Below are 24,939 nucleotides of genomic sequence, written 5' to 3' on the forward strand. Positions count from 1 at the left end.
GGACCCTTTTTCATTTCAAACATTTCCCTACAGTAGACAACAAAATGGAAGAGCTCCGGGATACAGAAGAGTTTCGCTGTTCGATATGCCTGGATGTGCTGAAAGATCCAGTGGCTATACCATGTGAGCACAGGTACTGCATAGAATGCATTAATGATTTTTGGAACAAAAAAGATCATTTGGCGGTCTTCAGCTGTCCCCAGTGCGCACAGACATTTAGCCCCAGGCCTATTCTGAACGATACCATACTGGCAGATATGGTGGACAAGCCGAAGAAACTGGAACTTCCAGGCAACTCTGAGATTTGTAGCAATTACGTGCAAGGTGATGTAACCTGTGATTTCTGTACAAGTATCAAACAAAAGGCTGTGAAGTCTTGTTTGGCATGTTTGGCATCTTACTGCCAAAATCACCTTGAAGCACACAACAAATCTCCTGCCTTGAAGCAACACAAGCTGATTGAAGCCTCTGTTAACCTCAGCCAGCAGGAGATCTGTCCTCATCATGGCAAATATTTGGAGATATACTGTCGAACTGATCAACAGTGCATATGTACTTTGTGTGTGATGGAGGACCACAAAGGTCATGATACAGTACCAGCAGCTGTGGAAAGCACAAAGAAACAGGTAAAGAAAAAAAATAATAATAACAATCATCTTTCTTGTTTTTCTTTGAGTGTGTAAGTATTTAACAAGATACCTTTTCATGGTTCTTAACCTCTATGGAAGACACAGTAAATTACTGTATACTCAGAAGTCTTTAGAAGCCAAAATCATTTTCCACTGAGGCAATGCACATTTTCCAAAGTGCACTCCAGCTCAATATGAACAGCTTTCATTGTACTGAAAAGTTCATGCAACAGAGTAACAGGGACAAAATGTGAGAGAAAGGAGGCATATAACTGATGTTTTTGAGGCTGTCCCTTGAGTTCAGGTTTCCAGCCCAAAACAATAAAGTACCTGCAAATAAGTGTAATGTTATAAGGTTATATAATATAACAAAAATAACTTCCTGCTTCACATTTAAATTTCAACCTTCTATGCAAACATATCCCTAGCAGAGCTTCCTGTTAACAAATCAGAGATTATGATCTGTTGGCTTGGTCAGCTACTTTGAATATTCTAGATATATGTCCTTACATATAAAGTGTTTTCACTATTTTGTTTGTGACAAATGAGTATAAGAGTAACACATATTAAAAGATCAAATATAATATAAAGTTATACTTAAGCGACGTTAACGAATTCCCAAATAATGCAGTATGTCTATTCTGTAACATCACTCCTCCATTCTAATTATCATAATTATAGTTAAATAGCATGAATATTACAATAAAAACCCTTGTTTCTTCACAGAAAGAAATGGGCATGACACGACAGAAATACAAGCTCAAAATCCACACTAAAGAAAAGGACCTGCTGGAGCTTAAACAAGCTGTGGATGCCCTGAAAGTAAGACATTTCCAAAACTGCTTTATTAAAATAGATGAATCCTCAAATGTTTTAAATCAAAAACAATTAACCTGAAAATTAATTCATCTCTCATCATATCAATTAACTATTTACTTTGTATTAATAATAATAATAATCATAGTTTATTTTAAAATAAATATTATTAAATAATATATATATAATATATATATATATATGTATATATAAATGTTTTTGTGCCCTAAAAGAGCTCTGCACAAGCTGCTATGGAAAACGGTGAACAGATCTTCAATGAGTTGCTGCAGTCTATTGAAAGGAAGAGATGTAAATTCAGAGATCTGATCCAAGATCAAGAGATAGCTGCGGAGAGCATGCTGCAAACACTGGAGCAAGAAATCACTGAGCTCAAACAGAGAGATCATGAGCTTCAGATGCTTCTGAAGTCTGAAGATCACGTTCATGTTCTTCAGGCAACTTTGAACCCAGTGCTGACTGAAAATATATACAACAAAATTGCTCAGAAACAATTTGACAAATACTTCTCTCTCTCTGTCTCTTCACAGAACTGTCATTCCTTCTCTTCTGGCCTTCCTAGCCCACCCTTCACAGTTGCTTCACTCTCAGATTTTAGCAATGTGAACGATGCAATATCTGGTCTAAAGAAGAAGCTTGAAGTTGTCTTTAAAAAGGAATGGCTCAGGATTTATCAAGCAGGTGAGGGGGAAAACACCCTAAGTTGATCTTTTTCCTAAGCAGTTCCTGTTTAATATGGAGGTAGATTTGTGTCTTTATTATTCAATCAAAAAAAAGGTTGCTTCAATCAAAAAATATATTTTCAATCAAAAAAAACCGTTTCAATCAAAGAAAAAAAGTGTTTGAATGCAAAAATATATTTGAGACTCAAAAAAATGCATTTGAACACTATTTTTTTTTGCTTGAAAATGTTTTTTTTGATAGAAGTGAAGGTTTTTTTGTTTGAAGCAACTTTTTTGATTGAAGTATTGTTGTTTTGTGTTTGGGCCATATTATGGGTAGGACATTTGTGTCTTTATAATTCAATCAAAAAAGAAGTTGCTTCAAACAAACAAAACATATTTTCAATAAAAAAATCACTTCAATCAAAAAATAAACCTTTTCAATCATAGAAAAAATGTTTTTGAATGCAAAAAAATATTTGAGACTCAAAAAATTGCACTTGAACACTTTTTTTTTTGATTGAAAATGTTTTCTTTGATTGAAGTAATCTTTTTTGTGTTTGGACCATGTTATGGGTAGGACATTTGTGTCTTAATTATTCAATCCCAAAAAAGTTGCTTCAATCAAAAAAAAACATTTTCAATAAAAAAAAAAATAATTTCAATCAAAGAAAAAACTGTTTAAATGCAAAAAAAAAAAAAATCATTTGAAGTGTTTTTTTTTATTGAACTTTCTTTTTTTTTGAATGAAGTGAAAAAAGTTTTGAAGTCGTTTTTTAAAAAAATCATTTTGACACAAACGTACCGCAGTGGGGGCGGGTGCTTCCCCATTGGTCAGACATGTTTGAGTGACAAGTGTCTACACCAACGACGTCTTTCTGACAAGCAAGTCATGGTCGCCACTCGCCAGCGAGCCAGGAAGCAGTGGTGGAGTTGTTGGTAAGTAGATAAAACCGTATTAAAATGATTGGTGTCACGTTATTAGCCTACTCTGTTTGATATTTCGATTAAACATACAGCTTGCTAACTTAGCTCACGTTGACTAATTTGTGTGATGGTGTTAGATATCTGACGCCTCATATTGTCAGGCAGGCTAGCAGGGTGCGCTAACGGCTAATTGAATTGTTTATTTCACTTAAGTAACGTTACAGAGGCTTGCTATGTGCTTGTGCTATATTGTGTTATAATACGTAACGTCATTAGTGGTCAAACAACAGTCCACAGGCCAACTGTTGCCCACAGCGCTGCCTGTTTAGCAGCAACAGGTCATGCAGAGCCTGAGTCTATCTTCTCACACAGCCCACAGGATTACAGCTATTTGACCGTCCCGCTCTCTCTCTCGCTCACGGGTAGTGGTCTCCCCACCATCACAGTCAAATGCTCGCAGACACAGAGGCAGATGCTGTTATTTTGAGAGCGTAACCCTACCCTAACCCTAACCTACCCTAACCCTAACTCTAACACCATCACACAAATTAGTCAACGTGAGCTAAGTTAGCAAGCTGTATGTTTAATCGAAATATCAAACAGAGTAGGCTAATAACGTGACACCAATCATTTTAATACGGTTTTATCTACTTACCAACAACTCCACCACTGCTTCCTGGCTCGCTGGCGAGTGGCGACCATGACTTGCTTGTCAGAAAGACGTCGTTGGTGTAGACACTTGTCACTCAAGCATGTCTGACCAATGGGGAAGCACCCGCCCCCACTGCGGTACGTTTGTGTCAAAATGATTTAAAAAAAAAACGACTTCAAAACTTTTTTCACTTCATTCAAAAAAAAAGAAAGTTCAATAAAAAAAAAACACTTCAAATGATTTTTTTTTTTTTTGCATTTAAACAGTTTTTTCTTTGATTGAAATTATTTTTTTTTTGATTGAAAATGTTTTTTTTTTTGATTGAAGCAACTTTTTTGGGATTGAATAATTAAGACACAAATGTCCTACCCATAACATGGTCCAAACACAAAAAAGATTACTTCAATCAAAGAAAACATTTTCAATCAAAAAAAAAGTGTTCAAGTGCAATTTTTTGAATCTCAAATATTTTTTTGCATTCAAAAACATTTTTTCTATGATTGAAAAGGTTTATTTTTTGATTGAAGTGATTTTTTTATTGAAAATATGTTTTGTTTGTTTGAAGCAACTTCTTTTTTGATTGAATTATAAAGACACAAATGTCCTACCCATAATATGGCCCAAACACAAAACAACAATACTTCAATCAAAAAAGTTGCTTCAAACAAAAAAACCTTCACTTCTATCAAAAAAAACATTTTCAAGCAAAAAAAAATAGTGTTCAAATGCATTTTTTTGAGTCTCAAATATATTTTTGCATTCAAACACTTTTTTTCTTTGATTGAAACGGTTTTTTTTGATTGAAAATATATTTTTTGATTGAAGCAACCTTTTTTTTGATTGAATAATAAAGACACAAATCTACCTCCATAGTTTAACTGATTTGCAAATTGTTATGTAATTCAACCTTTATGGTTAAATCGTTTCCTTGTGATGTGCATATGCTTTCCATTTTCTCTCCAGCTAGATCAATGAAGATCCTTCACTGCACAGTGCCCAGAATTAGATCAGAGTTCCTGCACCGTAAGTCAATCTTATGCTCACCAAAGCTGCATTCATATGCTCAAAAATCTGTAACAGCCTATTGTAAAATTATTACAATTTAAAGCAGCATCATTACTTCAGTCTTCAGTGTCACATGATCCTTCAGAAATCATTCTGATATTCTGATTTGGTGCTCAAGAAATATTTCTGATTATTACCAATGCTGAAAACAGTTGTGCTGCTTATATATTTTGTCAGGATGAATAGAAAGCATTTATTTGAAGTATAATATAATAATTGTACATTGTTTTGTAACAATGCAGACAGGTTTTACTGTCACTTCTGATCAATTTAATATATCCCTGCTGAATAAAAGTATTAATGTCTTTAAAAGAACAACATCTCACTGACCCCAAACTTTTAAACGGTAGTGTAGATGTTAGTGTTCTTCAACTTCTCATCTGATATGTATTTATAGATGATTTGAATATAATACACCATGAATAAACATTTTTGATCTCTTATGCTCTATCCATTTCTCAGATTCCTGCCTGCTGCAACTAAATTCTTTAACAGCCCACAAGGACCTTAGTTTGTCCAATGGGAACAGAGAAGCGGCTGTTCAGAGCCAAGAGCAATCCTGTCCCGACCACCCGGAGCGCTTTGATTACTGGTGCCAGGTGCTGGGCACTGAGGGCCTGACAGGCTGCAGCTACTGGGAGGTGGAATGGAGTGGGATGGGAGTAAACATTGCCGTCGCATACAAAAACATTGCCAGGAAAGGGGAGAGCAATGAAGCTCACTTCGGTCACAATGACAAATCCTGGAGTTTGTTCTGCTGCAGGAGAGGTTATGCTTTCCGGCACAACAGGATTGTCAGTAAAATCTCAGAGCCTGGCTCGTCAAAGATAGGTGTTTATCTAGATCATAGGGCCGGGACACTAGCTTTTTACAGCATTGATGACTCAATGACCCTCCTTCACAGAGTTCAGACCACATTCACACAACCTCTCTACCCTGGCTTTGAGTTTATGAGCTGTGGAGCCTCGATCAAGCTGTGTCAGTTGGAGTGAGGGCAAATTTGGCATTGAATATCAACACAAATTATTACTTGCACAATCTGCACAATATTTTTGACCGAGACTCATAAGCTGATAATTATTTTCATGTTATGGTAAATAACTGATAGCTAATGGCTATAACATAAAAAATAATGTAATATTTTGCATAAATTATATTATTGTATTTATAATAAAGTACTAAAAGCTAAAATAAGTCATTTAAAATTTTAAGAGAATTTAGGCATCAGAAATGGATTCAGTATGATTACTTTTAACAGTAATTAAATTGTTAAAGATTAAGTTTGAGTGAGCATTAAATTATGTCAGTGGTAATATAATTAGAAACGTGTATATATATATATGAAGAGTTCAGATGCAAAAGCCTCTAAGTGCCATCTGAAATTTTCTTCTAGAATGATAATTTTTATAAAGCTTGTATATTTATGTGAAGTAATTTCACTTAAATGACAATTAATAGGTAATTTGCATTGCCATTTAATTGAAATTATTTTACTTAAATATACGAGCTTGATAAAAATGATCATTCTGGAAGAAAATTTCAGATGGCACTTAGAGGCTTTTGCATCTGAACTCTTCATATATATATATATATATATATATATATAATGTTGACAAATGGTAGGCTACTTATATATTCTATACTCCTGATCACACATTATGCAAAATATTTGTTTCCAGCCAAACACTTGTGACACATTTATGTCTATGATAATGTCTTTCCATTTAAACTGCACAGTGAATTGCTGTTATTTCTGTCCATGAATGTCCCTTGAGGTTAATAATGTCTGAATGCCTTTACGCTTTCATTCTCTGTCAGTTCTGATTAAAAACGTCTGTAACAATCCAAATAAAATACATTGTGTTAATCATTATATTTGCTTTGCCTTTCAGAGTCAACCTCATTTTTCACATCACAGAGTCTATTTCCTTTGATATTTTATGGCATTTAGTATGTTTTAACAGTACAAGCACTCAAATAAATGGCGTACTATGGCAAGCCATTTTAACATTTAATCCTTAATAAGTACCAGTCTCTATTTTTATGCTACTAGTACTTATTCATTAGCTAGTGCTTATTCTTTAGATACTAGTACCTATTCTTCAGATACTAGTGCTTATTCTTTAGGTACTAGTTCTTATTTATTAGACAAGTACTTATTCCAATAGTGTCTAGTATTTAATTATACTTCATTATACTTGCTTAGAAAAATTTGAACTAGTACTTATTTTTTTAAACTTTTCATTAATTTAGCCACTGTTTCAAATGAATATCTAGGGTTTTGTTTATTTTCTTCTAATAGGGTTGAAAAATAAGCAGATCTAGCAGCTTTTAAGGCCTCTCTGTACACAGTTTTCCATGAAATGCGGGAAAAAATCTAGTTTTGTTTTCTTCCATTTGGGCCCCACTAGTTACAATTGCTGTTTTACTCGTCTTATGTTATAGGAGTCAGAATGGCCACTGTAGAGTTCAATAAAAAAATCTTACTAGTAACATTTGGAATAAATACTAGTATCTAATAAATATGTAGGCCTACTTGTATCTACTGAATAAGTAATATTAGCTAATGAATAAGTATCTAATGAATAAGTACTAGTATCTATTTAATAGGTACGAGTATCTAATGAATAAGATGTAGGCTATCTAATAAATAAGAACTAGGCCCATATCTAATGAATAAATACTAATATGTAATAAATAGTATCTAATGACTAGTATCTAATAATACTAGTATCTAAAAAATAGTACCTAATGAACAACTACTAGTATATAAAAAATATGTACTAGTCACAATTGGAATACATACTGTAGTCAAAACTGAATAGTTGATATCTGAATGACAGATTCCAATAGAAGTCAATGGCAAAAATGTAAAAATGTGTTTCTAGTAACAAAAGAATAGTTACTAGTCACTATTGGAATAAGTACTAGTATCTAATAAGTAGTATATATTTAATATGTACTAGTATCTAATGAATAAGTAGGCTACTAATATCTAATAAATAAGTAGGCTACTAGTATACCAATGTAACAGGCTAGTAGCCTATCTAATGAATAAGTATAAGCACTAGTAGGCCTACCTAAAGAATAAGCACTAGTGGCTAATGAATAAGTACTTACTTAATGAAATAGATACTAGTAGCTAAAAAATAAGTAGCATGAAAATAGATACTGGTACGTATTAAGGATTAAATGTAAAAACGGCTTGCCATTGGAGCAGGACAACCAAAGCTTTATAGACAAAACAACAGAAACAACGACATCTGGTGGCCAAATGGGTTAAAACCAGGCCTTCAGAGGAAAAGCACCTGAAAAACTACTAGAGAAAAACATATTTTATTACCAGATGATTAAAAAATTAATTTGTGAACTAAAAACTGTTTTAAAATGACTATAATTCAGTATTTGCGTTAGAGTGCCAAGAACATGAAGGCAACCTTTCTCAGAGATAGACTTGATAGAAGTCTGGATGAGGGTGAAGTCTACTTTGGAAATCAAAAGTTGCGGGTTGATAATGATAATAAGTGCTTTGGTAATAAATTATTTACAATGAACATGTAAATGTAATGTAGCCTACTAGTTTATCTCAGCTCATGTGAGTGCACTGACAGGACTGAATGAATGATGTTTGGAATATACAAGTGTAAGGAACTGAGGAATAGATCCGGGTCCATTCACAACCTCACCAATGTGGTTTCAGGCCATGATAGTTTACCAGCGCCAGTTTCGGGCTGAAAATATGCTGCTTTTTGGCAGTCCACCAAGATGCGGCCCTGCTTATTTTGGAACAACACAACATTCCCACAAGACAGATTTTCACATATTTACTGAGGTGATTCAGATTAATTATACTGATTTACAACTGAGATTAAACTATTTGCTTATCAGCTCTACAACCTGAGGTTATATTAAATCCAGAATTTTTAAAGGTCAAGTTGCATTAAATGCCTTATTTTTGCTAAATCTTTTGTTTATCTCAGTCATCTGGACTGTGCGAAGCATTACTGAAGCTGAATGAACGCCATGGTCTTCAGAACTAATATGACATTTCTAGTGTTCCTGCTTTACCCTCTCACCCATTGCCATCTATAACTGAAACATTCAAACTAAAATTGGACACTGTTTAACATCTAAATGGCGTAATAAGATGTCCTGGGCCTAAACGTATGATTTTACTAGATTTTATGAGACAATACGCTAAATTTCGAGAACATTCTTGTAACTTAGCTACTTACCCTCAGTCACTGTATCATGGTGCTTCCACGGTCACCGTGATTTTGCCAAGTAAGACATGTTCCTGTCCGAAAATGTAGTCCTAACCCTATCCCTACCCGTAAACCTAACCCTACCCATCCCTAAAATCAGGGAAATAGGTAAATAACAGATTGAACCCCAACCTAACCCTGGTTGTAAGGAATCAGGAAGATGTTGCACGAGAAATCATGTTCACCGTGCTTCCACGGTAGGATACTTTTTTTTTTTTCAATAGTTGAAATGGAACAAGCACCATCTAATAAGTATTGTTGTTGTCATTTATGAATAAAAAATATTAATTTAAAAATGTTATGCGCAAACAAAGACATTGACTTCCACTAGGGGGCAGAGTTCCTCCTGTCGTCCAAATAGACAAATATTCCACTTCATTTACACTGTCAACCATGACAGAAACTAGTCACAAATCACAACAAGTCCACATTGTCTTCATGAATCAATGATTATACATTTGATATTCTCCGTTTATAAATATTTAGATGTTTGAGGGTTGTAATATTTCCTGTGTGGGGGCAGGGGTGAAGAAGTCACTTTTAAACTACCAAGACACTGTGTACAAAGGACATGTTCAGTGATCCCACAAATAGACAGCAAAAATGAAGGCAGTTTCCCAGATAAAAAAAAAGGGAATGGTGAACATGTTAAGGTTTTGTTTTACATTACCTGATCGTTAAATTAATTACCCCCATAAATGGACCTTTTAGAGGATCAAAACATAATAATATAATGATAATTTATTTTGCATACAGATTAAAAACATTAGTTCCATTCAAATATGCAGTCAGGAAGCAGTAACAGTTACATACTTACAACTGTATGCCTGCCTTCTGTTTTACCACAGATTCCCCACTGAAGTAGCGCAGTCTTTATTATTATTGCCATATTTTAGCAATATACCATAAAAAAATTATACAGAAAATGCTGATATGATATTATCTATACACTGATTATCATTGAACTACAGCTGAGAGGATGTTGTCATCCAGGTCGACTGTCCATGTGTGACTCCATCTGAAAGGATCTGATATCCTCTCCGATGAATTCAGTCACTGCAGGGATGAGAAATTATGGTAGAAATCATTTAATAGATTGATACAGATCTATCATGAGACTCTGGTTCTACTTAGCATTAGCAAATCTCATAATGATTATCCATTTTCAAACGGTAAATAACAATGTTGTGATGCCTAAATTCACTTGTAGCATTTAAAATGACTGAATTTAGTTTTTAGTGTTTTATTTAAAAAACCTTTTTTGACAAAATAGCATAGAATTTTATATAAGCCTTTTATTGGTTATTGGTCATAACATGAAATATAACTATTTTCTTTCTGGTATCTATATCATGAAATTCATATCATTAAATATTACAATAATATGTTTTGCATTCAATAATATTTAATACAAAATATTACATTATTGTAATTTACCATTATCTACATAATTATATAATAATAAATTATTATTTTATATGATTACACTACCATTCAAAAGTTTGGGGTCATTTCGATTTGAAAGAAGTATTTTATGCTCAACAAGGCATGTATGTAATAAAAAATACTGTAAAACAGTAATAGTGTGAAATATTGTTACAGTTTAAAATAACTGTTTTCTATTTGAATAGATTTTAAAATGTTATTTATTCTTGTGATGGCGAATCTGAATTTTCAGCATAATTTCTCAGTGTCACATGACACTTCAGAAATCATTCTACTATGCTGATTTGGTGCTCAAGAAACATTTCTTATTATTATCAATGTTCAAAACAGTTGTGTTGCTTAATAATTTAATTAAAACGTTTTTTTCAAGATTTTTTAAAAAAAGTTCAAAAGAATAGCATTTATTTGAATGTATGCGTTCTTGCAGAATAAAAAAATAATTTCTTTAAAGAAATAAGAGAAAAAAACTCTTCTGTGATACTATATGCAACACTTTATTAGAGGTCAGAGCAGCACATGATGTTTGCGAAGAAGCATCTTTTAATTTTTTTATAGGTACAAATAAATATTAGTATAGAATTTGAATATGAGCCATTTACTGGTTATTGACCATAACATTAAAATAATTATTGGCTAATCAGTATCAGTCTGAATCTTAATATCAGTGCATACCTAGCATCACACATAAAATCAATCATACCCACCTTCCTCTAATGTGATATGTTGCATCGGTGAAGGGCCCGTAAAGTCCGGGGGTCCCTCCAACTTCAGGCTAGAAGCGGTGTCTCTTTCAGCGGGACGCATCTGGTGCTCCCAGCTCTCGTATTGGCCGTATGGAGGTGGACACAGGTCCTGATAGTGGCTAGTATTTGACGGAGGCGAGGAGCACATCTCTTGGGGGCAAGGACAGTGTGGATATGGAGAGTGAGAGAGCGGAGGAAGAGGCGAGGTGGAGATCGGACTGCTGGCAGGGAACGGGCTCAGAGAACAAGAGTGTGAGGGAGAAGGTGAAGAGGATAGATAGGGAGAGTCGAGCCACGGAGACGGGGAGGGGGAAAGAGGTTGTGAGGCTCTTGGGTACATAGGAGGAAGAAGCTCTGTGAAACCCAGCTCCAGGCTCTCAAAGCTAGGATGTCTTTCGGTCAGGGCACCGCGACCTCCACCGTCCTCGATAACCTCTGGTTTCCGGCAGTAGTCCTCCTGGTAGCCGTGCAAGGAGTAAGAGTACTCACTGGGATATGGAGGGAGGTGGAAAGACATGCTTCTGTCATCTACGGATAGGTCTGACCTCATGTCGACAGAACTACCGCTCTCCATAGGGCAAAGCGTCACCCCTTCCAGGGGCAAGATGGAGGGACGGGATAGGAGTGGATCCTCCTCTTTAAACATGACTAGAAAATGAGGAAAACACACAAGTCAAGATGGACATATTATGACATTTAGTGACTTTCCTGTGCACTCCCCATCTACCATTGGTCAGCCAAACAGATTTCCCCTCCCCCGAATTCACAACATTGGTTCAGCTGGTTTTGCATTAGAAAATATATTTTGTTTATCTATTTACATAGAGTTGTATAACACAACATGAACGATGTACCATGACATTCAGAAAGTTTTATATGTAATATTAAAATGTTATTTATTCCTGTGATAAATTAGGGTGAGGGTTAGGACTCAGCATCATTACTCCAGTCTTCAGTGTCACATGATCCTTCAGAAATCATTCTAATATGCTGATGTGGTTCTCAGGAAACACTTATTATCAAAGCTAAAAACAGTTGTGCTGCTTAATATTTTTGTCGATTTTTGTGATACATTTTTTTCAGGATTCTTTAATGAACAAAGTGTATTTTAGAACAGCTGAAACCTTCTGTAACATTAGAAATGTTTTACTGTCACTTTTGATCAATTTAATGCATCCTTACTGCAAAAAAAAATATTATTCAAAATATTAATTTCTTTAAAAAATAAGAGAAAGACATTAAAATTGCTCTTCTGTGATGCTATCTGGAACACTTTATTGGAGGTCAAAGCAGCACTTGAGTTGAACACGCTTTTAGATTATAAAAGAGAACAGGTTCTTTATTACACATGGCATGCATAAGACATATTTTGCATTTCTTGTCAACAGCACCGATTAATACCATGCGCAGAGGGATTCTACCATGTAAAAACACAGCTAACTGCTGCCTGTGTAACACTCACTGGGCAGATATTTAAAGCAGTGTGTGCTGCTCCTCTTCCTCTTCCCATTGGACACGTACAGGCAGACAGATACTGGGTGGTTCAGTGAAAGATCATTATAGGCTGGCACTCGTACACACAGCAAATTCTGGACCATAAGTAAATATAGACAGAATTAGTCCATTTCCTTTCAAGTTCTACACAGAGTCTAACTCACTGAGTCATAGTTAAGTATATGGTCGATTTACCTCATTGCTTTTGTCCCTGTCTACATGTGCCTCCTCCTCCCACTGGACTTTGCCATCTAGAAATATATAATAAAAATAAATACAACATCATTGATTTTGTGATATTATGGTGTTTTCTTCCTTATGCGCTCATGTTAGCTATAATGTACACTATCGTTCAAAAGTTTGGGGTCTCTTATGCTAATTAATGCTCTCTTTTAAAACTCTTTTCTATTTTAATACATTTTAAAATGTAAAGTAATTTATTCCTGTGATGAAAAATATACATTTCTCCAGTCTTTAGTGTCACATGATCCTTCAGAAATCATTCTAATATGCTGATTTGGTGCTCAAAAAATGTGTTATTAATTAGTTGCACTGCTTAATTTTGTGGAAACCATAATATATGTATTCAGGATTATTTTGATAATCGAAAGTTCAAAAGAACAGCATCTATTTGAAATATATATTTTTGAAACAATGTAAAAGTCTTAGGCTGGACTCACATATCGCGTCTTTTGCGCGCTCAAGTTCATTATTTCAAATGTAGGCGCGCGGTATGCGCGCTCATATTGGAAGCGACGCGGTCGCGGTGCGACGCGCTCATTTTTTCCATGCGCGTCCGCGCCGCATCGAGATAAAAACATCTCAACTTTTCAGAATGCCGCAAGCGCACCGTAGGTCACGTGACAAGAACCTAACACTGTAAACTGCTGCACTAGTTACTAAAAAATATTTTTACTAAAAATATTAATGCTCACAACTGATTCATTGTTAAATCCATCATTGTTAATACAGAATTGTTCTATATTCTATATATAAATGTGTATGTGTTTGCTATTTCTGGCGTTTTATGACCACTTCAGTTATAGTCTAACCTCAGACAAATGCAGAGCCGTTGCGCAGGAGAGATGGTTTCACGGCAAAAGCTCTGTTTACTGATGCTTGGGCCAACTTTTCTTAAAATATAATCAAATTGGTCCTGGTCCACTCTGAAATAGGCTTTGAACCGTTCATTGTCCAGGCGGAGCTCCTGGATCAGCTGGTGAAATTCCCCATGTTTTTTGCGTTGTTGGAGTATTGGGTGCACCCACACACTGCAGCGTTTTTTACTTTTCTTAGAAAATAAATCTTGTAACAGAGTTACAGCAAGGGTTTTTCTGCGGTGGAAATCCATTTCTGAAATGTCCTTGCTGTAACGGAGAGCGCAGCTGATGGTTGCTTAGCAACGATAGACGCCTCCGGAGCGCAACCGCGTCCTAGCGCTTTTGAAAAAGGAGAACGCGACGCGCCTAGCGTTTTCTACGCGTTTTTAGGCGCGATATGTGAGTCCAGCCTTAAGTGTCACTTTTAAATTTAATACATCCTGGCAAAAAAAAATTATTAGGGTACATTTAAACAACAATGTAATAAAAATGGATTACAAAAAAACAGACTACAGAAGACAAAGTTGTCAAAATGATCCCCGTTCACACGGATCCGCGAAAAAGAATACAAACGCTGTATTATGCATGCCAGGCCAGTAGTTGGCGATGTCACATTGACTGAACACGTAATACGCATGCACATGACGTCACCATTTCACAAATTCTCGTTTTTGTAGATAACATAGCTGCGTTTCCACCGAAATTACTCGGAACAATTTGTCCCAGTAACTTTTTTACCAGGAACTTTTTTCCTAGACCTAGAACCGTAGACCTGTTGCTAGCCACGTTTCCACCACGGTCTAAAGTACCGTGAAGATTAGGCAAATAGTCCGGTGACGTAGGACTGGAACTTTAAAGTTCCGACTGGATTTCATCCTCTGAATTTAAGCTTAATAAAGCCTGAACCTCGTCGTCGTTCGCTCGATGGTGTTTTAAGCCCCCAATGGCTCCTTAGAGGCAGCTAACCCTACCCTCAACCTTAAACCTACCCATCCCCTCGCTGCCTGGAAGGCGCCGTTGGGGGCTTAAAACAACCAAACACCTCGTCGTTCCATCGGTCGTATTTTTTAAACTCCATTGTTGATTCAAATAGTAGACGACTATTACTACACGCATCCGCAGCAGATTGGTGGTTGAATAAAATGCTGCGTGGAGTCAACCAATCAAAATGCGGCATGAACTCAACCAATCTGCATGTTCAGCGCCCAAGTCCCACCCCTGAAAGTTCCTGAACTTTGAAAAAGTACTACCTCGCGAGCAGGGTCTTTCGAAGGGGGAAATATTTACCTGGAACTTCATTTAGACCCTGGTTCCTGTGGTGTAAAGTTAAACACACCGAGTACCACCCCAAAGTTCCTAGTTCCTGGGAGAAGTTCCTGCGGTGGAAACGCGACTCATGATGACAAAAACAGTATCGTTTTCAAAAGTTTGCGTTTTCATCCCCCAAAATGCTGTTGTCGTGTAATTGAAAAATATTCCGGTTTTAGTTGAAAAAGGTGTTAGTAGGTGTAAAGGTGTAAAGTAGGTGTAAAGAAAAACAGCTTTAATTTTTTTTTTCTGCATGAAAATGTGCATTATTGTAGGCCTACTCGAATACCTGATCCTCTCTCCATAAAGAAGACTCTGGAAGTGGGTAGAAAGTTAGTCCCACCAAGAAGCAGTTCCTCCCCTCCCTCTGTTGAACAGGAAGTAAGACTGACAGACTCCACTACAGGAAGCTCCTGTGCAGAGCGCTGTGCTGCAGGAACAAGCATACATTTAAGCTTAAATTTGAGTGAACATCAAATGAAGATTGTTCAATGTGTACAATGAGTGACTAAATGATGCTGGTATTTTAGAAAAAATTGTGCTTAATTTATAAAAAGAAGTCATTTAATTGACTTGATGTTTGAAACAGTATTATGTATGCTCATCAAAATGCACTTTTAAAAAGTGTATAGGACGAAATGAAAAAGTGAAAGTGGTAACTTACACATAGGAGTCGCAGTTAAACATGCATAATTGTGATTTGCTTCACTCACAGCATTCAATGGGTAAAGAGGCGACCTGAAGGGCTAAGACTCGTCCAGGGGGGACGATGGGCGGAGACAGCGGGAGGTGTGTGCGGAACACCAAGCGCACTCGAGTGTTCTTTCTTCCTACATCCGTCTCTCCTTTCCGGAGTTCAATGTCGGAGTTCCTCAGCTTTAGAATACCTGCACAGTCAATGCTGAGAGGCAATCACAGGAATTCATGTATGAGCACTTACTGAGGTGTTTATGACATTTAATCAGAGGTCAAATGTCTCTTTCTCACAGGGCAGTCATGTTGTTCTCCGGGTTGAGTGGGATGTCCAGGAGTTTGGTGCCAGCCTGGACGCTCTCCTGACTAGCTGTGCCAACCATCTTCCCTGTTACTCTGTGTGAGAGACAAGTATATCACATGTCAAGCCATGGATCAACCAAAAACACTTTTGTTCAATACTGTGAAATATCATAGAGTTTTACCTATGTATTTGATAAAAAGGATGAGGACGTATTGATCTGTCATCGGCAGTTCCTACAAACACCTGTAAGGAGAGCGGCTGTCTCTCAGTGTAACCTACGAGCTGGATGCCAGAGAGAAAAGAGCAAAAAATTTATATAAATTCAATTATTTCGAATAAATGATCTATACTCTCTATCTAATTATCTATTATCTAAATACAGTAATACAACAGAAAAGTACACACACACATATATATATATATATATATATGTGTGTGTGCGTGTGTGTGTGTAATTTTTCATATAATATATATATATATATATATATATATATATATACACACACACAATAACACTTTGTTAATAATACTGAAATACGATAGTTTTTCTTTCTTGAATGGTAAAATGCCACACACTTACAAAGCAAGTCACACACCTATGAAGTAACGGCACATACTGTACAGGATTGTACATTAATTATAGCTTATGAGCGTTACTAACCTTTACCACTGGATGGCCTCCAGGTGATGCCTTTACTGCTCCTCGACTTCCTTCAGTTTCATAATGAGCGCGATGGTGTGGTCTGGGTTGTACCTCTATACGTAGTTCATACTGGTCAAACTGTGAAGGAAGTGGCCAGTCAAGTGGCGGCAGTGCATTAGATCTGTGGAAGTATTAAGGAAGCAGAGTTGATTATCTAAGACATTAAGTAAATCTAAAGTAGTGAGTAAAACAGTAGGCTTAGTATGCTACATTTTTATCATATGACCTCAGTATGTTGTCACATAACCTCATAGATAGATAGATGGATAGATGGATCGATAGACTGATAGATAGATAGATAGATAGATAGATAGAGACTCTGCATAGCCTTATGGAGCGCGCTGATGACACGTGATGTCTGCGTGAGCAGGGTTTATGGAAATACATATGTTGACAGGCAGGTAGGACATCATATGATTGCATTCAGAACGAATGATTGGACAAACATTTTTTGGTCCTGCATGAGACTTCCACAGAAGATAGATAGAGTACACATGTATTAATATTTAGACCACTTCTATTATTGATTGCTGTCAGGATGTGAACAGACTTTCAACCAGTATAACAAAAAGTGTTAGTAGAAAAAAAATTGTTTAACACTTTACAATAAGGTTTCATTAGTTAACTACATTAGTTAACATGAACTAATAATGAACTGCAATTCTACAGCATTTATTAATCGTTGTTAATGTTAATTTCAATACCTAATGCATTATTAAATCAAAAGTTATATTTGTTAACATTAGTTAATGCACTGTGAAATATCATGAACAAACAATGAACAGCTGGAATTTTATTAACTAACATTAACTAAGATGAACAAATACAGTAACAACTCTATTGCTCATGGTTAGATAATGTTAGTTTATACATTAACTAATGTAAACAAATGAAACCTTATTGTAAAGTGTTACCAAAAATTGCCTACTCTGCACTATCTTTAAACTTTAATTATATAAAAATACAACCTGATGAGGTCATGTGATATCATATCAATGTAGCGTACTGCAGTTGAAATGTTTGCGTACTGTTTCAAATACTATTTGAAATAATAGGCAGTATTCTGTTCTAAACAACTCCTTAGCATTAAAATTGAAAATGAAACATAAGAGATGTGTGCTAACCTAAAGAGAGGACTGTGAGCGCAGGCCCTGGTTCTGCCCCAGCCCAGAGCAGGAGGCACAGACAGGTAGTCCATCCCTAGTGAGGGGGCATCCCTTCTCAGCTGAGCAACCTCTGGGAGGGGGCAGGTAGAGTTCTGAATGGGGGTCAGCTCTGGTTCGATATCTCTTGATGACACCTAGATTGGCACACATATTGTGAACACCCAGAAACACACCAAGATGGTCATGTGACAGAGATAATTCTTTAAATAACACACTAATTTCTTTGTTTGATTACCAAGAATGGACCATCAGTGAGTTTAAGGATTTCAAGAGGATCACCTGTTCCAGGGAGGTTTTCCTGGTCTTCTGTGGGATGTTGAGCTCACAGCTCGCTGGAGCCTGAGACTGAGCCGAGGTTTCTCCCGCGTCTGGGAAGGAAGAGAGATCCTCAGAGTAGCTGCTTCTGCGGGAGGTGCTGGGGGAGGCCATTGGGGAGTTCCTGCGCTTTTTGCCCCCAGGAGACGTAGGGCGCGAGGAGGGCGATAGGCAGAAGTGGGCAGCAGCTTCACTCAGCTCCTCCTCCTCCACCAGGAGAGAATCACAGCTGGAAGCTGGACTCAGCCATCCACGAGATGAGGAACTGGAAGCAGGGCTGGGGCTGGGGCTGAGGGAACCTGCCCCTGTCATGACATCACGGTAGGAATCCAGCAGGGGCAGGTATAGACGCTCCCTGTCCCAGCCACCCCCACTGTCCCAGTAACTTCCCCCCGCTGGGCCTGAGTCATCTTCAGGGGAGATAGTGGTGATCTGGATACTAGGGCACTCAAGCACTCTAGAATCTGATACCTAAAATAAGTGTGATATTATTGAACTACCACAACAGCGCTGCAACACAACTGATGAATCTACAGCATGACCAAAACAGACAGCAATGTTGTCCTTTTTTATGAATGAATGCAGTTCTTTTTAGTGAATCAAACACATACAGCACAATGAGTGTTCGGATTACCGAACTATGTGACTTTTATACATGTTACTTTTAGTAAATCAAACACATACAGTTCACAACTACCTAGTTTTAAATCAGTGTAGTTACTGACTATGCAGTGTTATTTTGTATTATTTATATACTATTATAGCATTTATTATTATTTGGAACTAGCTTTTATTTGAATATTATTTAGTAAATTTTAGTTTAGTTTAAATTTGAATAACTGTGTTGTCCTTTCCATTCATTTTTTTTATTTTAGTTATTTTTAGTACTTCGACTTCAGTAAATGGCCCAGACAACAAATTTTCTTTCTTTCTTTTCTTAAAGTCTCCCTGCGGTGAAAATCAAGCTTTTAATATTGCTTATATGTCTACGTGGTGTTTTTAATGTTTTAAGACAAACCATGTGTAAATTCATAAGTCAACACCATTGCTGAGTATTTTCTCCTTAAAACTGCAGTGAACCAAACACAGTCTCTAAAACGCGAAATCGCTGGTGTTTCTGGTTAAAGTTTTTTAAAGTTAAAGTTTAACCTTTTCATCTAATATTTATATTTTGTTTTCTTTCAGCTTTATTTCAATTAGTTCAAGTTTTAGTTAACAATAACAGCAATGTTCATATGATAATGTGTTATTAAATTTGATTTTCACCCATTATGAAGTTTTTAATTTTTAAATGAAATATTATTGAATAAAATGTGTTACCTGATTGTTTGTTTAATATTGTGGTATAGTAAAAGGCTAATATGGAACTGCATTTATGCCGCCTCTAAAAAGAGAAAGTCAATTAAAAAGTCACACATCTTTTGCAATAACTGTTTTAAATGTACTTATTATTTGAACAAATAAGATTAAATAAATAAATAATTATTATAACTTTTCTCATACAATGGAATTGCATTTTTTTTTTCTAAATGTCTTTTTTTCCAGAAAAAGTACTAAAAGAATCATTAATGGAACTACTAAGGAACCAGAATTGTTATGAGGAATCAGAAGCGGAACCAGATTTTCTTTGATTCTACATCCTATTAGCAACCCTGTTTATTACATGTTTTTGAGTTTCAAAGAAAAAGGTCTTGATTTTATCCATCAGAACAAGATTACAAAGACAAACATGTTTTGTTTTGGATAATAATTTGCAGATGAATGACATACAATATGGCCAGAAACATGTATTAAATAAATAGGGTCAATTCTGGTTTTGTGTTGATTTTAAATGCTAAAGGACACTCAAATTTTATTTGAACTCTGACATTTATCTACAGACCTTATGTGCCAAAATTAAAAAAATGCAGGTCAGGTCCTGGCAACCGATTCAGTTCACAATAAACATTACTGGGCAACAAAAATGAACTCCTGAAATTAAAACCAGACATCTGGATTTATTTTGCCATAATTAATCACAATGTGTAACATTATCCTAGTATCAGGAAGTTCTAGAAATCTACAATTCAGGAAAATGTGCTTCCCACCTGTATTGATCTTGCTGGTAGACTCTCGTAAGTGCCACTGAACTCCCTGACTAATGCCCGCCTAGGGGGTGGCGAATGCATCCCAGCTCTGCGGCCGGCTGACTGCGGAGGCAAGGGGATACCCATGGGCTGGCCAGCCTGTGTGGAAGTCAAGTGGGTATCTGGTGGCAAAAAAAAGAAAAGCTTATTGCACATAGCAAATCACATGCTTTTTGAGCTGCAAGTATGTGCATATGGGATAAACAATTGCTGAAACATGAGACACAAGGCCACTCAATAGAAAATCATAACAAACACAGGGAAGCCTTTGTGGAAACGTCATTTATTATTTCCACAAGTACACACAGACTTGTTTACCTCAGAACACATCCATAAGGTTTTCCAAATGGGGTGATTTCTGAAATCTCTCAACTCTCAAAACTACAATCTGCCACACCAAATCATTAGCATAGCAATGACAGTTTACACAAAATGCCACAGTTTCTTCAGTTTTTTTTTGTTTGTTTTTTGTCTTGAGGATGCTTTTTTGTTCCCACCCTTGTGCTTCACAATAATTCAGCTTAATAATTTAGGTTAATTTAGCTTAAATTAACACTTAAAACACATCTGTCTGATAGAATGTTTCAGATATTATAAAAGCTACTTTAAAATCAATTTATCGCACTGGTAAAAGCCCTCATTTGCAGTCACTGCTCTATTGTTGTGGTAAACTATGATTAACAAATTAAATGTTTGTAGGGGCAATTCTAAAGTTCAAAATTTAGAACCTACTCAGCAAGTTCTAATCCTTAAAGTTGTTAATATGATGTAGTGCACAAGTAAATAAATAATTATATATGGCAACGCTTAAGAACATAGTAAACATCTGAAGAAAGCACTTGCGGTAAAAGGCAGCAAAGTGATGCGGTGTGTGTGGACGGAAACCTGAGGTGCATGTTTCTACGACTTCATGCCAATATGAAGGCGGAGGATGGGTGTACAACAGAATGTGTGCCAGGAGGGGGAAACAGGGCAGAGAAAAGGAGGGAATATTGGAGGGAGGTATCTAAATGCATGCTCGGTAAACAGAGATTGAGGGTTCGGGTCCAGATGGCAGCTGTTAACTCTGCTCACACGCACAGCTGATTAAAAACACATTGCGCTGTGCTCCACACTTACCCATAAACACACGCACACTTCAGCGGATAAAACTTAGTTACATGGGCAGTGAGTCAGACTACATGAACATATAAGAATTCTTTAGAGAAATGTTTCCATGTTTTGTGCCTTTTTTAAAGTAAAGACATTCAAAAAGTCTCCTAAAATATGCACATAAAGTGTACTGCCAATGGGTCAATGACAAATAAGAATCATGTATTTAAAAAAATATTTAAAAAAATTCCACAAAACATATTGAAGTAATGACTATATATAAAAATGTCAACTGGTCTAACCATCATCATGTAAAAAAATCATGTTTTCCTTCCACCTATAATTCACTGTCCACAACTTATCGTTATTTTTAAAAACGTTTTAAACATGTCAATGTAAAAAAATATTGCATGAATATAAATGTCTAAGCCTTGATTTTATATTATGACCTGAACAAAGTGTTCCCTTTCATAAAAGGTGAAAAATTGTTTTGGACACAACCATGAAGATCTTCACTGTTTATGATTTTCTTGTCACGTGACAACAAAATTATTTGCCAGATAAACTTTTTTTTCTTCTTCAAAATATTCATAATATTATAATGCAAAATCGCTTCACAGCACATTTAAATATAATAATAATAATAATATTAATGAGTAAAACTACATGTGCCAACTTTTTTTATGGGTGGGTGGTTTTTTATGAGGTATTATGAGTTGTTCGGGCAGTTACAACCGCTAGACATTTTTGACAACTACAACAGAAATACTTTTAATTCAGAAAATGAAAAATATGTTAATTAGGCAAATAGAAAATGTATGTATTTGTTTGAATTGAATTTGTATGTGCTTTGAGTAACATAGCGTCATCTCATCGACTCATTTAGACCTACACACACACACACACACACACACACACACACACACACACAATATATATAACTTTTTCAGTTTCAGCACATGCCCCTCAAAAGGTCTGTGCCCGGCCCTGTATGTATGTATATATATATTGTGCATATTCTGTAGGATTCTGATATAATGACTGAAACAGTATATTTTATCCAAAGCTACTTGTAAATACGCCGCACTTATAAATGTATTGACTGCTCAAGGGGACAACAGTTATTATTTTAATTATATAGATTATGATTTACGGTTTTTGCACCTAAAACATCGGTTACCAGCTCAGATCTATAACCACTCATATGCACCATCCCAATAGGCTACCTATTGGTTCGCCACCCTTCCATCTTTCACACATACCGGCTGGCTCATGATGCGTCTGGCCGCTCTCGGTCTCCTCTGGGCCGCAGCGGCTCTGGCGCGGCGGATCCTCCTCGAACACGAGCTTGAACTCGAACTCTCCCTCCTCCCATCCCGAGCCCGGCGCGGCCCCCATCTCTGACTCCGAGAAAAGTACGACCGAGACCGGCGACAGAGAAATCACTGACCCTCTCTCACTTCTCAATATCGGCTCCGTCTAAAACTATGGGAGCCATACAGCTTTTCCAGAATGTCACTGTGCGCGATCCACTTTCTCCTTCGTGCGCCTTCCTTGTATTAGGCTACATTAAAGAATTAAAAGTTATCCTCAAGTTGAAGTATCACATTTGCATTGACCATTTTCTTATTTCCGCATCGCTCTTGCAGTTTAACAGTTGCACATCTCTTTATCTAACTTTTTCTTCCCTGTAGATTCGCTTGCGATTTCCGTGACAGTCGGTTATTATAACTTCATCTCACGAACTTCCATCGTCCAGAACAGTCCATTTTCACAGCCTCAAGTCCCACATACGTTCACGTTCAATAACAAATATCCGAAGAATTTACATTCATACCATCACTCCTCCACCAGCATAGAACAAAAAAGTTATATGTAGTTCTTTTTCGTTCTTTACCCTTAATTGCCTTTGGGCGGGTTCCTCGGTACCGTTACTCTCTCCCAATTGGCTATTTGACTTGTCGATCAACAGACCTTAACTTTACATGCCCGCTTTTGCTGCATAGTGTGTTGATTGGTCAGTGAGTACAACTACATATTTTAGGGTGAACTGTGAAGTATAACTTTATGATACCCGCAAGAATCTATTCCAACACACATTTTTAAAAGCAGAAACACATTCTCTTCTGCCTAATAGAGAATTCCCTGGACAGACACCAGCGAAAGTCTTGTCTGGCAAACAGGTTCTGAGAAAAACATATTTCATATTCCTTTTCCACATGCTTAAACATAGTGGCTATTTTTATTTTAGACAAGATCCTGATGCTGAAAGTTTGTCCATCTATGACGCCATAACTACAGTCTCTCTCTCTCTCTCTCTCTCTACCCCATCATACTTTCCCCCTTCAATGTCCCTCCCCTTCCTTTTCCCCAACTCTTTATCCCAGTTCTCCCTCCTTTCCCTCCCCCTGTAAGATCTGTTTCTCATTATCCTCTGTAGTCTGCACTCTGTCTGAGACGGGAGATGAAAAACTTAAATAAACATGTTCTCTCTCTCTCCCTCTTTCTGCTTTCTGACAATTCTCACAATAATTATCTTTTGTCTTATTTTAAAGCTTGATGCTTAGAAGTGAGCTTTCCATGGCATCTGTTGCTTGATAAGTTGATGTACAGAGGCATCTGGCTGGGATTCATCAGTACTGGAATTACATACATTTAATTTAGTGATGGGAACAGCCATAATTCTGGGAGAGAATAGAGCATATAAAGAATACAAGCCTTTTTTGAAATGGGATCTAATGGTCTTAAGCACAGGGCTTGATTGTGAGGTGGCCCATTTCATCTAGTTATATAAATATCAGAGTTATGCATGAGCTTCTCATCAGCAGCAATCTGTGCTGGCTTCAACTATATATACCATCCACCACTAGACCAAAAGCATTTTTATGGGATAATGTTGCCATCATGTGGACAACAAAGATAGCTATTATGTTTAGTTCCCACACAGCCTCTAATCACGTCACAATGACATATATGCAAATTTGAGAAACTGTAAACTTCATGTAAAGCAATGATTAAGCTGCTCCCTTCGGTGCTCCATTGAACCCATGAGAGTTTGGAGAAGCTTATGTTACTCATGGGAAACAGGTCACTGAATAATGACCCAGAGGTCAGAAATAAGGAAGTGTATTTTCTCGCTAAGTTTTCCCCTCTCTCTCTCTCTCTCTCTCTCTCTCTCTCTCTCACACACACACACACACACACTTCTCACATATATTAGTAGTTTCTTGTATGAGGAATGCAGTGCCATATTTTCAATAATAGTCACTGAATACCTCATGCAATGAGTGTGTGTGTGTGTGTGTGTGTGTGTGTGTGTGTGTGTGTGTGTGTGTGTGTGTGTGTGTGTGTGTGTGTGTGTGTGTGTGTGTGTGTGTGTGTGTGTGTGTGTGTGTGTGTGTGAAAAGCCAATTCC

The 24,939-nt window shown here is 36.6% G+C and overlaps 2 protein-coding genes across 3 annotated transcripts; one reads left to right on the forward strand and one right to left on the reverse strand.

The window, feature by feature from the left end:
- Positions 1-6,084, forward strand: ftr66 (finTRIM family, member 66). 2 transcript variants are annotated; one of them, XM_082174415.1, is made up of 6 exons: positions 1-626; positions 1,356-1,451; positions 1,679-1,900; positions 1,994-2,144; positions 4,668-4,727; positions 5,232-6,084. In XM_082174415.1, the coding sequence occupies exons 1-6, from the start codon at positions 45-47 to the stop codon at positions 5,759-5,761; spliced, it is 1,641 nt and encodes a 546-aa protein (XP_082030541.1). In that variant the 5' UTR covers positions 1-44; the 3' UTR covers positions 5,762-6,084. The 2 variants fall into 2 exon arrangements, with proteins under 2 accessions (XP_082030541.1, XP_082030540.1); XM_082174414.1 differs by having other exon boundaries at positions 1,679-2,144.
- Positions 6,085-9,757: 3,673 nt separating this feature from the next.
- On the reverse strand, positions 9,758-23,428 carry nfatc4 (nuclear factor of activated T cells 4). The gene is made up of 13 exons (XM_082171908.1): positions 22,787-23,428; positions 20,394-20,554; positions 18,271-18,777; positions 17,950-18,125; positions 16,784-16,946; positions 16,304-16,404; positions 16,113-16,214; positions 15,839-16,026; positions 15,415-15,555; positions 12,913-12,968; positions 12,686-12,812; positions 11,185-11,871; positions 9,758-10,090 (listed from the first exon to the last, which is right to left on the reverse strand). Exons 1-13 carry the CDS (start codon positions 22,920-22,922, stop codon positions 10,020-10,022), a joined length of 2,616 nt encoding a protein of 871 aa, XP_082028034.1. The 5' UTR covers positions 22,923-23,428; the 3' UTR covers positions 9,758-10,019.
- Positions 23,429-24,939: the final 1,511 nt, after the last annotated feature.

The sequence above is a fragment of the Leuciscus leuciscus genome, assembly GCF_965113295.1.
Source record: "Leuciscus leuciscus genome assembly, chromosome: 6".
Classification (NCBI taxonomy): Eukaryota; Metazoa; Chordata; class Actinopteri; order Cypriniformes; family Leuciscidae; genus Leuciscus; species Leuciscus leuciscus.